The sequence below is a fragment of the Armigeres subalbatus genome, chromosome 3, assembly GCF_024139115.2.
Source record: "Armigeres subalbatus isolate Guangzhou_Male chromosome 3, GZ_Asu_2, whole genome shotgun sequence".
NCBI classification, from domain to species: Eukaryota; Metazoa; Arthropoda; class Insecta; order Diptera; family Culicidae; genus Armigeres; species Armigeres subalbatus.
This window is the reverse complement of record NC_085141.1, coordinates 279,950,153-279,964,772: the sequence shown is the minus strand read 5'-3', so window position 1 is coordinate 279,964,772 and position 14,620 is coordinate 279,950,153. Positions and strand designations below refer to the sequence as shown.

Genomic DNA, 14,620 nt, shown 5'->3' with positions numbered 1-14,620 from the left:
CGCTGTCTTTTTTTCGAATTGTTTGGACTCGTGCAAAGGATGCGGGTTAATGTTTTGCCCTTGTGTATGTCTGCAGAGGACAAATATACACAGTTGCCATGTAAATATTTGAACCCATAGTTTTGTGTTCAATAGCCTCTAGTTTTACATCCAACTTTTTCTTGTATACAGTAACGACAAACTGCAAATTTATAAAGCGATGAAAAATGAGTTGAATCGAATGGAGCCTTTTTGTTACATAATATATGCTTTAACTTTTCAATCTGTGTAGCAAAGCGTTTAGTTCTGTCTGCAACAGCTGTGATCGAAGGTTTGATGCGAAAATGTAATTGGATTGCGGTTCCTTCTCTAGAGGTGGGAATTAGCGCTTGTTGCGAGTTGAGTTTGTCGGGAAAGGAAAGGTGCTGTGGAGGATAACATTGAAAATGTCACATTATCTGCAAACATGACCATCAAGAGAGTGGAGGTATAAGAAGATGTAGCATATAAGATGAACAAAAGAAAAATGATCTGAAAAATAGTCAACCAATAATAATAAATGAATAAGATGCGAAGTTCGAACAACCCTGTAAATGATGCAGAGGATTATCAGCCTTTTTAAAAGTTGCGAGATTGTGTTAATGAAGAACCGGAAACACCATCTAGGTATGTGTAAGTCTTCGAATTGACAATTGAACGGTCGTGTTATGTACATTCGAGAATGATGTGTGTGAGATGAAACCTGAATCCTACGTGTGGGTGGTTGTATGCAATTCTAAACGATATAGAGATGGGTGAATGATGTGTGCGTGTGGAGCTGATTTGGGATGCTTGACTGATGCGAAGTGATTTAGAACGAGGAGTTGTTTGAGAGCAGTTGTTGAGGACTTGTTGAGGACGGACGTGGTTCTGGTTTGGTGGACGAAGTGCGGAATCGTTAGCGGTTTGAGATGGCTCGTCAAGAAGGGGAACGGTGAGATGTTCCGGTGGGTGCACGACAATGGCGCAGTCGGTAGGATCCTACGTGTGGGTGGTTGTATGCAATTCTAAACGATATAGAGATGGGTGAATGATGTGTGCGTGTGGAGCTGATTTGGGATGCTTGACTGATGCGAAGTGATTTAGAACGAGGAGTTGTTTGAGAGCAGTTGTTGAGTTGCGAGATTGTGTTAATGAAGAACCGGAAACACCATCTAGGTATATGTAAGTCTTCGAATTGACAATTGAACGGTCGTGTTATGTACATTCGAGAATGATGTGTGTGAGATGAAACCTGAATCCTACGTGTGGGTGGTTGTATGCAATTCTAAACGATATAGAGATGGGTGAATGATGTGTGCGTGTGGAGCTGATTTGGGACGCATATAAGATGTAGCATATATGAGCTGATTTGGGACGCATATAAGATGTAGCATATAAGATGAACAAAAGAAAAATGATCTGAAAAATAGTCAACCAATAATAATAAATGAATAAGATGCGAAGTTAGAACAACCCTGTAAATGATGCAGAGGATTATCAGCCTTTTTAAAAGTTGCGAGATTGTGTTAATGAAGAACCGGAAACACCATCTAGGTATGTGTAAGTCTTCGAATTGACAATTGATCGGTCGTGTTATGTACATTCGAGAATGATGTGTGTGAGATGAAACCTGAATCCTACGTGTGGGTGGTTGTATGCAATTCTAAACGATATAGAGATGGGTGAATGATGTGTGCGTGTGGAGCTGATTTGGGATGCTTGACTGATGCGAAGTGATTTAGAACGAGGAGTTGTTTGAGAGCAGTTGTTGAGGACGGACGTGGTTCTGGTTTGGTGGACGAAGTGCGGAATCGTTAGCGGTTTGAGATGGCTCGTCAAGAAGGGGAACGGTGAGATGTTCCGGTGGGTGCACGACAATGGCGCTTTGGCTCCCAGAGCTCGGTAGGTATTTTAAAAATATTGAAGTGAGTCGCGAAGAAAAATGCTGTATGCGTCGACTTTGACATTGCTATCGTAAAACAGGGATGCTGTTTGTGAACCTGGAAACTTGATGGCAGCCATGTTGAGCTTGTTGGTTACACATATTTAATCATTGGCAAAGATCGATGCAAGTGGACGCGAATTGATTGGGCTCGTGCGAGAGAACGCGAGTCAATGTGTAGGTTCGTGCGAAAGGACGCGAATCATGTTTTTCAATTATTTGTACTCGTGCGAGAGGACGCGAGTCAATGTGTAGATTCGTGTGAGAGACCGCGAATAATACTTTTTAGATGTGAGGACTTGGGTTGGGGAAATGAACGCAAGTCAATGTTTAGATTCGTGCGAGAGGACGCGAATCATATTTGAGTTCGTACGAGTGGAAACGAATTGCTTGGACTCGTGCGAGAGGACGCGAGTCAACGTGAAGATGCGTGCGAGAGGACGCGAATCAGGTTAGAATTCGTGCAAAAGGTCGACATTTTGTCAACTGTTTGCACTCATGCGAGAGGACACGAGTCAACGTGTAGATTCGCATAAGAGCAGAGGTTACGAATCATGTTTTAGTTTTTACGAGTGGACTCGACTCTGGTTTGAATTGGGGCGAGAGGTCGCTGTCTTTTTTTCGAATTGTTTGGACTCGTGCAAAGGATGCGGGTTAATGTTTTGCCCTTGTGTATGTCTGCAGAGGACAAATATACACAGTTGCCATGTAAATATTTGAACCCATAGTTTTGTGTTCAATAGCCTCTAGTTTTACATCCAACTTTTTCTTGTATACAGTAACGACAAACTGCAAATTTATAAAGCGATGAAAAATGAGTTGAATCGAATGGAGCCTTTTGTTACATAATATATGCTTTAACTTTTCAATCTGTGTAGCAAAGCGTTTAGTTCTGTCTGCAACAGCTGTGATCGAAGGTTTGATGCGAAAATGTAATTGGATTGCGGTTCCTTCTCTAGAGGTGGGAATTAGCGCTTGTTGCGAGTTGAGTTTGTCAGGAAAGGAAAGGTGCTGTGGAGGATAACATTGAAAATGTCGCATTATCTGCAAACATGACCATCAAGAGAGTGGAGGTATAAGAAGATGTAGCATATAAGATGAACAAAAGAAAAATGATCTGAAAATAGTCAACCAATAATAATAAATGAATAAGATGCGAAGTTAGAACAACCCTGTAAATGATGCAGAGGATTATCAGCCTTTTAAAAGTTGCGAGATTGTGTTAATGAAGAACCGGAAACACCATCTAGGTATGTGTAAGTCTTCGAATTGACAATTGATCGGTCGTGTTATGTACATTCGAGAATGATGTGTGTGAGATGAAACCTGAATCCTACGTGTGGGTGGTTGTATGCAATTCTAAACGATATAGAGATGGGTGAATGATGTGTGCGTGTGGAGCTGATTTGGGATGCTTGACTGATGCGAAGTGATTTAGAACGAGGAGTTGTTTGAGAGCAGTTGTTGAGGACGGACGTGGTTCTGGTTTGGTGGACGAAGTGCGGAATCGTTAGCGGTTTGAGATGGCTCGTCAAGAAGGGGAACGGTGAGATGTTCCGGTGGGTGCACGACACTGTGTGAAGGAGCTATTTTTTCCTTCGAAAACTTAAATGACCTAACGATTGATGGAGCACCAGCAATGACAGGAAATAACAATGGCGTTGTGACAGTTCTAAGCAAGGAATAGGTATGGCAATATTTCCCTGCTTTTGCATATTCACCAAAAAAAATCGATATGCGAAAACGATCAATATTCCTCAAGTATTGACGCTTGTTATTAAGACAATCAACTTTATCAACGTTAGGTAAGGTAACTCAAACACCACCAATTATAAATTATGTTAACGAAAATGAAAGCCGAATATAGAGACTTGTTGTATTATTTATTTATTTATTTATTATCAGACTAAGGCCGGAGTGGCCTGTGCTGCGCATAAAAGTCTTCTCAATTCACCTCGGTCCATGGCTGCACTTCGCTAATCACGCAGTCTGCGGAGGGTCCGCAAATCGTCCTCCACCTGATCAATCCACCTTGCCCGCTGTGCACCTCGCCTTCTTGTTCCCGTCGGATCGTTGTCGAGAACCATTTTCACCGGATTACTGTCCGACATTCTGGCTACGTGCCCGGCCCACCGCAGTCTTCCGATTTTCGCGGTGTGAACAATGAATGGTTTTCCCAACAGCTGATGCAACTCGTGGTTCATTCGCCTCCTCCACGTACCGTCCGCCATCTGCACCCCACCATAGATGGTACGCAACACTTTCCTTTCAAAAACTCCCAGGCGGCGAACTCTATTCGATCGGAGCGTCTTACGGAGTCCAAAGTACGTACGATTTCCAGCCACTATTTACTTACTTATGGATCCTGCACACCTCCGGTGGTGCAAAGGGCCGACTTGAAAGATCTCCATCCTGAGCGATGCCCGGCTATCGCTTTAACCTGTTGCCAGGTTAGATTTCGGTCGACTTCTTTTATTTCTTTATTGAGGCTTCGCCGCCATGAGCCTCTGGGTCTGCCTCTGCTGCGATGTCCCGCTGGGTTCCAGTCTAATGCTTGCTTACAGATTTCGTTTCCGCCCCTACGTAGAGTGTGGCCGACCCAGCCCCACTTCCGATCCCGAATTTCTGTTGCTATCGGCCTCTGGTGACAACGACGATGGAGCTCGTTGTTTGAGATCCAGTTGTGAGGCCACCAGGCCCGAATTATATACCGCAGGCATCTGTTAATGAACACCTGCAGCCGTTGAGTGTTCTCCACTGATACACACCATGTTTCGCTAGCGTATAACAGCACAGATTTCACGTTAGAGTTGAAAATTCGTATTTTGGTGCGTTCACTTATCTGCCTGTTTTTCCAGATATTTCTTAAACTCGCAAAGGCAGCCCTTGCTTTCTTGATCCGTGCGCCTATGTCGATCTTGGTACCGCCGTCTGACGCCATTTGGCTACCAAGATATTGGAAGCTTTCAACATTCTCCACTGGTTGCCCGGCTACTGTGAAACTGGAAGGAGTCACCGTGTTTACATCCAACGATTTGGTTTTGTTGACGTTGATGACTAAACCTGCCGAGGAGGAGCGATCGGCAAGGTCGTTGAGCTTACTCTGCATATCAGAGCGCCGTTGCGCGAGTAGTGCAACGTCATCCGCCAATTCGAAGTCGTTTAGGTGCTCCATGGTTATAGGCTGCCATAACAGCCCGCGGTTTGGTTCACGGTCAATCGCATCTACCAGAATCTCATCGATTACGATGAGGAACAGTAACGGTGATAGAATACATCCTTGCCTCACACCAGCTACGACCCGGATAGGGTCGGACAGGACCCCATTGTGCAGCACTCTACACGAAAAGGCCTCGTACTGTGCTTCGATGAGGCCGATGATTTTCTCAGGAACCCCTTGCGTCTCAGGGCGCCCCACATATTCTCGTGATTGAGACGGTCGAAAGCTTTTTCGTAGTCAATGAATACCAAGTAAAGGGACTCTTGGAATTCGTTGACCTGCTCCAAAATGATGCGGAGCGTGACAATATGGTCCACACAGGATCTTCCGGCACGGAATCCGGCTTGCTGCCGCCGGAGAGTCGCATCGATCTTCTCCTGAATCCGGGCTAGGATAATTTTGCACAGAACTTTGAGAACGGTACACAGCAACATAATGCCTCGCCAGTTATCGCATACAGTCAGGTCACCCTTTTTGGGCACCTTCACTAAGATACCTTGCATCCAGTCGACCGGGAAAGTTGCGGTGTCCCAGATATTACGAAATAAACGATGCAGTAGTTGAGCAGATGTCATGGGGTCAGCTTTGAGCATCTCGGCTGATATGCGGTCGACCCCTGGGGCTTTATTCGATTTCATGCTTTGGATGGCTGTTTGAATCTCTAGCAGTGATGGAGCTTCGGTATTGACACGTGTTATACGTCGGATCCTAGGCAGATCATGCCGAGGTGGTGATGGCCTGGTTGGCACTTGAAAAGTTGTTCGAAGTGCTCGAACCAGCGTTTCAGCTGGTCAGTTGGGTCGGTCAATAACTGATCATTCGCGTCTTTCACAGGCATCGTTGCATTCATCTTCGCCCCGCTTAAGCGTCGTGAGATATCGTAGAGGAGGCGAATGTCCCCGGTTGCGGCGGCTCTCTCTCCTTCGTCGGCCAGAGAGTCTGCCCACGCTCGCTTGTCCCGTCGACATGAGCGTTTTACTTCCTTCTCAAGAGCCGTGTATCGTTGACGGGCTAAGACTTTGGCTCCTCTGGTTTTCGATCGCTCTATCGCGGCTTTGGCTTCTCTTCGCTCCTCTATCTTCCTCCAGGTCTCATCGGTGATCCATTGTTTTCTCTGGGTGCGTAGTTCACCCAGATTGTTCTCGCTGGTGGCGATGAAGGCATTCTTGATGGCGGTCCATTGGTCTTCCACGCTGCCACCTTCCGGAATATCTGCAGCACGCGTCTCCAGTTCTTCAACGAAGGACCGTTTCACCGTGGCATCTTCCAGTCGGCGTGTGTTGAATCGTCGTCCAACTCTTTCCTCCTGCCGACGAATCCGCGCAATGCGCAGGCGTATTTCGCCGATGAGGAGGTGATGATCAGACGCGATATCGGCACTACGTTTATTCCGTACATCAAGAAGGCTCCGTTTCCATTTTCGGCTGATGCAGATGTGGTCGATTTGATTTTCTGTAAAGCCGTCACGGGAGACCCACGTGATCTTGTGAACCGGTCGATGAGGGAAGAGCGATCCCCCGATCACCATGTCGTTATTACCACAAAATTCTGCGAACAGCTCTCCGTTTTCGCTCATTTCTCCGAGACCATGGCGTCCCATAATGCGCTCATGGTTCGAGTTGTCGGATCCGATCTTCGCATTGAAGTCGCCCAAACAGATCTTGATATCACCCTTCGGAATTCTATCTACGACGGCATTGAGTTGACTGTAGAAGTTCTCTTTGTCTTGCAGATCGGCAGCATCGGTTGGCGCATAACATTGGATTATAGTAAGGTTTCGGACCCGTGTTCTAAATCTGGCAACGATTATCCTTTCACTTATAGGTTCCCACTTCATAAGCGCAGAGTGTGCCTGAGCGCTTAGTAGGAAGCCAACTCCGCGATGCCGGGGAGCGTGTTCACCTCGTAAACCAGAGTATAGCAGAACTTGTCCCGACGGCGTTCTGTGTTCTCCAAAGTTTGGCCAACGGACTTCACTCAGTCCCAGGATCTCAAGCTTCATGCGGCGTGCCTCATTGGCAAGTTGTGCCAATTTACCCTGCTGGGCTAGGGTTAAAACGTTCCATGTTCCTATTCGTGTCCGTTGTTTCGCGCTAAGAGTCGTCGCCGTAAAATCAGTCCGTATTCTTTCATTATCGGATTCTCGAACAAATTGATGTTTCGGGAACAGTAGGTTGTTGGCCCAAGGTTCCCTATCCACCGGGATGGGGCTGCCATCTTAGGTATAGCTTCCGGGGAATAGCATTTCATACTCAGCCGCTGGATGCCAGAACAGACGCTGTTGGATTTTTTTTTTTTTTTAATCTTTATTTCTGTCTAGACGCTGTTGGAGCCGCACCTCCTTGGTGGACAGACGCTCGATCAGTCGGGTCAAATTTGTTTAAAGTCCCACCCAACACCAGGACTAGGCTAGTGCGCTTTGAGCGGCACACGGTCGCTTTGATAGGGCCTGCTTGGGGACACATGCAGCTTTTTATAGAAGTTCAACAGAGCCCACTGTCGAACCCCACCACATCCTAGGCAGACCCCATAGTACGCACCCTCTCACTCTAGCTGATGTCAGAAGGACAACAGTGCCCAGGCTGCACTACCAGCTAAGTACGCAACCCTTAGCTGGCGGTCAATTGTCATCGGAAGACCCGTGGAAGCGTGAGTATTGGAACTTGTGAGGACCAGAGCTATGTTAGGCGCCCCTTCCCGGATGTCAACTCACCATTTCGCAGCCCTTCCAGCCACTATGCGCCTCCGAATTTCTCTGCTGGTATCGTTATCGGCGGTCACCAGTGAGCCCAAGTACACGAATTCTTCAACCACCTCGATTTCGTCACCACCAATAGAAACTCGTGGTGGGTGGCTTACACTGACCTCTCTTGAGCCTCTTCTTATCATGTACTTCGTCTTCGACGTGTTGATGATAAGTCTAACCCGAAAAAGTAGCGAAGCTACTTTTCAGTCTGATGTAGGCTTCCTCCATCCTCTCAAAGTTACGTGCCATGATATCAATGTCGTCGGCGAAACCAAATAACTGAACGAACTTCGTGAAAATCGTACCATTCGTGTCAATCCCTGCCCTTCGTATTACTCCCTCCAAAGCGATGTTGAATAGCAGACACGAAAGACCATCACCTTGCCGTAACCCTCTACGCGTTTCGAAGGGACTCGAGAATGCCCCTGAAACTCGAACTACGCACATCACCCGATCCATCGTCGCCTTGATCAACTGTATCAGTTTATCCGGAAATCCGTTTTCGTGCATTAGCTGCCATAGCTGGTCCCGATCGATTGTATCATATGCGGCTTTGAAGTCGATAAATAGATGATGTGTGGGCACGTTGTATTCGCGGCATTTCTGCAATACCTGTCGTTTGGCGAACACCTGGTCTGTGGTAGAGCGTTTACCCATAAATCCCGCCAGGTACTGCCCCACGAACTCTCTTGCCATTGGTGTTAGTCGGCGGTATCAAATTTGGGAGAGTACCTTGTAGGCGGCGTTCAGCCATGTGATTGCGCGGTAGTTGCTACAATCCAGCTCATCACCTTTTTTGTAGATGGGACACACGACACCTTCCATCCACTCCTGCGGCAGAACCTCATCCTCCCAAACCTTGGTAATCACCCAGTGCAGCGCTCTAGCCAGTGCCTCACAACCGTGTTTAAACAGCTCTCCTGGTAGTTGGTCAACTCCAGGGGCTTTGTTGTTTTTCAGCCGGCCGATCTCCTCCTGGATTTCCTGGAGATTCGGAGCCGGAAGTCGCATGTCCTGCGCGCGTGCTCCTAGGTTCATAACCATACCGCCACCGTTGTCTGCCATATCGCCATTCAGGTGCTCTTCATAGTGCTGCCGCCACCTTTGGATCACCTCACGCTCGTTTGTAAGAAGGTTCCCGTTTATGGAAGGTTCCTTACACATATCGGGCTGTGGCACGTGGCCCTTACGTGAACGGTTCAACTTCTCATAGAGCTTTCGTGCGTTATTAGCCGGGTACAGTTCCTCCGTCTCTTCACGGTCTCGATCTTCCTGCTGGCGCTTTTTCCTCCGGAAAATCGAGTTTTGTCTGTTCCGCGCCCGTTTGTATCGTGCCTCGTTCGCCCTCGTGCGGTGTTGCAGCAATCTCGCCCATGCTGCATTCTTCTCCTCAACTAACTGCTCACATTCGCCGTCATACCAGTCATTTCTCTGATCCGGAGCCACCGTACCTACTGCAGCGGTTGCGGTGCTTCCAATGGCGGATCGAATATCTCTCCAGCCATCTTCAAGAGATGCTGCGCCTAGCTGCTCTTCCGTTGGGAGTGTCCTTCCAGCTGCTGCGCGTAGTCTTGGGCTAGACTACCGTCTTGTAGCCGTCCAATGTTTAGCTGCGGCGGACGACTCCGACGCGTGTTGATCACCGTCGAAAGTTTTGAGCGCAGGCATACTGCAACGAGGTAGTGGTCGGATTCAATAGTCGCACTATATAATCGTTCGTGATGTCGGAGAAGAATTTGCCGTCGATTAGAACGTGGTCGATTTGGTTCTCCTTTCTTGATTGGATGATTTCCATGTGGCCTTGTGGATATTCTTGCGGGGGAAGAAAGTGCTTCGGACTACCATTCCGCGGGAGGCTGCAAAGTTTATGCATCGTTGGCCGGTGTCGTTCGATACGGTATGCAGACTATCCGGTCCGATGACCGGTCTATACATTTCCTCCCTTCCTACCTGAGCGTTCATGTCACCGATGACGATTTTGACGTCCCGCAGTGGGCATCCATCGTATGTCTGCTCCAGCTGCGCATAGAACGCTTCTTTCTCGTCGTCGGATCTCCCTTCGTGTGGGCAGTGCACGTTGATGATGCTATAGTTGAAGAAACGGCCTTTTATCCTCAGCTTGCATATCCTTGCGTTGGCTGCCACCCAATCACACGTTGGCGCATCTTTCCCAGCACTATGAAGCCGGTTCCCAGCTCGTTGGTGGTGCCACAGCTTTAATAGAAGGTAGCCACTCGATGCCCGCTTTTCCACACTTTCTGTCATGTCCAGCAGATTTCCTGCAGCGCTACGACATCGAAGTTGCGGGGATGTAATTCATCTTAGATTATCCTGTCGCAACCTACGAAGCCTAGCGACTTGCAGTTCCATGTTCCAAGGCTTCAATCGTGATCCTTTATTCGTCGCCTAGGTCGTTGCCGATTGTATTGAGTCGTATTATCTTCTATGTCGTTCGTAATAGTTGTTTTTAAAGGCGGCTTATTGGGCCTGCGCAAACCTCCTGTCTCGTCGGAGGGCCGTCGTGTCAGGGCTGTTTAGCGTCCCACCTAACACCAGCACTTGGGCTTGTGCGCATTGAGCGGCATACGGTCGCTTTGGCGGAGCCTACTTGCGTATTCATGCAGCTTTTTATAGAGGTTTTACAGGGCCCACTGTCAAACTCCACCACATCCTAGGCAGGCGCCACAACTCGCAAATGACCTGGGGAGGGATCGTCAAGCCCTTGGACATAGTCCCTGCTGCCCCAATTGTTGTATTATGGCGAAGTTTAATGAATAAGCCTTGGTAACATGTTTTTTACAAGATAAAGGAAAACCACTGCCCAATTATCAATCAATTAATTATTAAAAAGTGTATTTAAAATCATTTATGGCAGCAAACAGAATTCTTTAAAGCGGGCAGCTTTTTATAGTACAAACAGTTTAGAGCTAGATACCTACACCCTCTTTTGACATTTCTGTCGCGTCGCGACGTCGGCTTGATGCATGCATTTTGTTTGTGTTTATATCGCGTCGTATTCGAATGGCTTCATTTATTTTGTGAGAGTAGGTAATTTTGCCAAAACTATTTGATTTTTTTCACTGAATCATTGTACAAATTTATATTATCAACAATGAATCTTCAACTGCTTGGTGAGTATTTCAAACTGCACATCAAAAAGTGCGAAGGCATTGAATATTGCCAGCGAGCACCGTATAACAAGTTTTGTATCTACTCCGCACAGAATCATTCGGTCAAAACTACCCGGAAGAGTTCGACGGTTCGCTGGACTGTATCTCTTTAGCGGTGACGTGTGCCTTCAACAAGTACGGAACGCTGCTGGCCGTGGGTTGCAACGATGGCCGCATCGTTATTTGGGACTTTCTGACGAGAGGCATCGCAAAGATTATTTCCGCCCACGTTCACCCGGTGTGCAGTTTGTGTTGGTCCCGGAACGGCCACAAGCTACTGTCGGCATCGACGGATAACAATGTTTGCATCTGGGACGTGATGAGTGGAGACTGTGAGCACAAGTATCGGTTTCCGTCGCCGATATTGAAGGTCCAGTTCCATCCGCGAAACGACAATAAATTTCTCGTTTGTCCTATGCGTTATGCTGCGGTTCTGGTGGACATCGGAGGAAAGCATCAGTGCTTGCCACTGGACAATGATGTGAGTTTTAGTTTTTTAATATGGTTAACTCTCAAATAAATATACATATTTTTTCAGGGAGATCTCAACATCGTAGCATCATTTGATAGACGAGGCATCCACATTTACTCTGGCAATGCGAAGGGTAAAATTCTTGTAATGAATTCGAACACATTGGAGATCGTTGCGAGTTTCAAGATAGCGGTAGGAACTTCCAGTGCAACAGCTGTGAAAAGTATAGAGTTTGCCAGAAGGGGAGAGTATGTATATTTTTTTTTCTCTGGACGAAACGCTTGAACCATGACTAAACCATTTTGTTCATTTGAATATTGTAGAGCTTTTCTTGTAAATACCTCTGATCGTGTGATACGAGTTTATGACTCTAAAGAAGTTGTTGCTTGTGGCAAGGAAGGGGAACCCGAACCCATCCAAAAACTTCAGGATTTGGTTAACAAGTAAGATGCATACCTAAAGAACGTTGAAGATTTCATAATTACATTTGAATCTGTTTAGGACTACGTGGAAGAAGTGCTGCTTTTCTGGTGATGGAGAGTACATTTGCGCTGGAAGTGCCCGCCAACACGCTTTGTACGTGTGGGAGAAATCCATCGGAAATTTGGTGAAAATCCTGCACGGTACTAAAGGAGAGTTGTTATTGGATGTAGTTTGGCACCCGGTTCGTCCCATTATTGCCAGCATAAGTTCGGGACTGGTTTCGATTTGGGCTCAGAATCAGGTGGAAAACTGGTCTGCATTTGCTCCCGATTTCAAAGAACTTGACGAAAATGTGGATTACGAAGAGCGGGAGTCGGAGTTCGACATTACCGACGAAGACAAATCAGTTGATTTGGCTGCCGAATCCAAACAGGACGAAGAGGTAGAGGTTGATGTGGTTTCCGCTGAGCCGATTGCTGCCTTCTGCTCATCCGATGAAGAATATGAAGATGAACATGCGCTGCAGTTTCTGCCTATCGCTCCCGAAGTGGAAGATCCGGAAGATGGCTGGGGTTCACAGGACAACTCCGATCCGCTGGCGACGGGATTCAACAATAACTCGGGTCATGATTCTATGTCGCTGAAGGAAAATGAGCCTGCTTCTAAGAAAAGGAAGGCGAATTCTTATGAAATAGCTCTCGACAATGCACCGATTGAAGGTAATAATTTAATTATTAATTTAGTTTTAGTAGAAATAAATGACGATCGCTCAATTTTATTTCCAGATGTACACCCTTTGAACCAAAATAAAGCCAACAAAGACAAGGTTACGGCAGCGAGTAGGAAAGCAGCTGGTAGACCGAAGAAATAGGATAACTATTAGGTACGTAATTCGGCTTATATACTGTTTCGTTTAACGATCAAGAAATCAAATTCATGATCAAGGTTTACTGTAGAAATCTTGCGAATTTTATTATATTCATAATAGATAGGTAAAACATTGTGCACAACCGGTTTGTAAATATACATTTCCATTCCTTAGCAGTATTGTTTCGTAATTCCCGATGACTTGCCTATCATATTACATTCATGTTTGAAAGTTTTTGTTCTGGTAGTTCATGCATTGTGTGATCGTACCGAGGGCCAAATGGTGTTTGATCACTTTTTCCACAACTTAGAATGTCTTTATGTGAGAGACTTTATAATGGAATTAATGTATCTAAGGACAATATCGAGTACGCAGCGTCGACCAGCTATTCCACCCATACAGCTAAAGAAACTCAACGCAAATTGCAGTATTTGCAGAAGGCTGGAGAGCGAAACTTCATTGCTGGTCAGCAATCCGTATCCTTTGTTGGAGAACGTGCAGTAGATGGAAGACACGGCGAAACGACGGCTCCGGTCTCTTAGATGTCCGTTCGGAGGACGCTTCTGTCTAAAAAAATTTATCAAGAATTTATATTGGAAAATTGTTCTGGAATGCTGAATAGTAGAAAAGATCCCCCTTCTTTGTTCTGTGGATCTTCTACAGATTCTTTAAGCTTCCATCCACAAGACTTGCTAGACTTCTTTCTAACCCTTATGTTACCGACAGGGTACCCGGGTACCTTTTTCGTTTTCAAGTGATTTTTTTTAGGGTTCTAAGCATCGCAGGAAATTGAAACTCCATGACATCTTCAAACTCTGCGAAATTTAGGTTTAGGTGGTATCAAAATGAAAATCCAGTAAGGGGCCTTGGGGAATGGGCTTTGGAATATTTTTACCCCGTAACGTACCGACAGGGTAGCCGGGTACCCACGTTTTTGGTATGACCATAACTTCGTCAGTTTTCAACCGATTTGGACGATTCCGTTTGCTATGGATTAAAAAATTCGTCCTCTATCCGATGCGGTTACCGGAATTCCGAATTTGCTAGACCATGTCTCAAAAATGGAGAAGTTGATCTTATAGAATCCAAATGATGATTTCTTGTATCCTGAGTTACCAGTTTCGTAGAAAATTCGAGGATTATGACTTCACAACGTATTAGGACCACCTGATCATTTGGACTCGGAACGGACATCCCGGAATAGGTTCCCGTGGGCCCTATAGTGGCCGCAAATTCATTCTGAAGAAACCCTGGCAATATGGGTATCAAAATTCTTGGAATTGTTTCGGAAACATGTTATTCATGTAGTTGAGACCATAGGATGGATATGAACCGGAATGGTCATTCTGGAACAGGTTCCCGGAGGGCCTGAAGTGGCCACAAACTCATTTAGAAGAGACCCTGGCATCAAAATTCTTGGAAACATGTTTTTCCAAAAAGGTGGGTCTGATGCTGGGTCATTAGGCAGAATGACCAACGGACATTAGGCCGAATGGTTATTAAGTCTGTGGTACCTTGAATGAAAGACATCTGTTCTGTTGTGACGCATACAATAATCTGATTTATTATTCCATCAACCGTCCATAGCCTACTAGAACAATCCACTAACACATCTCCTTTTTTATATAATTTTGAATTACAATTATTAATAGTTTAAATGTATTTATCCTATAATTTTTAAAACCAAACACTATTTGTTTTTTTTTGTATAATATATTTTTACATTCCGGTAAAGTTTTCTTCAACATTTTCAAATCCTCTGAATTCTGGTTCTTCATC

At 45.9% G+C, this 14,620-nt stretch overlaps 1 protein-coding gene across 1 annotated transcript; it reads left to right on the top strand.

Annotated features, from left to right (window-relative positions):
• Window positions 1-10,882: 10,882 nt before the first annotated feature.
• On the top strand, window positions 10,883-13,014 carry LOC134220017 (retinoblastoma-binding protein 5 homolog). The gene is made up of 6 exons (XM_062698946.1): window positions 10,883-11,039; window positions 11,132-11,559; window positions 11,617-11,798; window positions 11,874-11,993; window positions 12,052-12,692; window positions 12,759-13,014. The coding sequence occupies exons 1-6, from the start codon at window positions 11,021-11,023 to the stop codon at window positions 12,842-12,844; spliced, it is 1,476 nt and encodes a 491-aa protein (XP_062554930.1). The 5' UTR covers window positions 10,883-11,020; the 3' UTR covers window positions 12,845-13,014.
• Window positions 13,015-14,620: the final 1,606 nt, after the last annotated feature.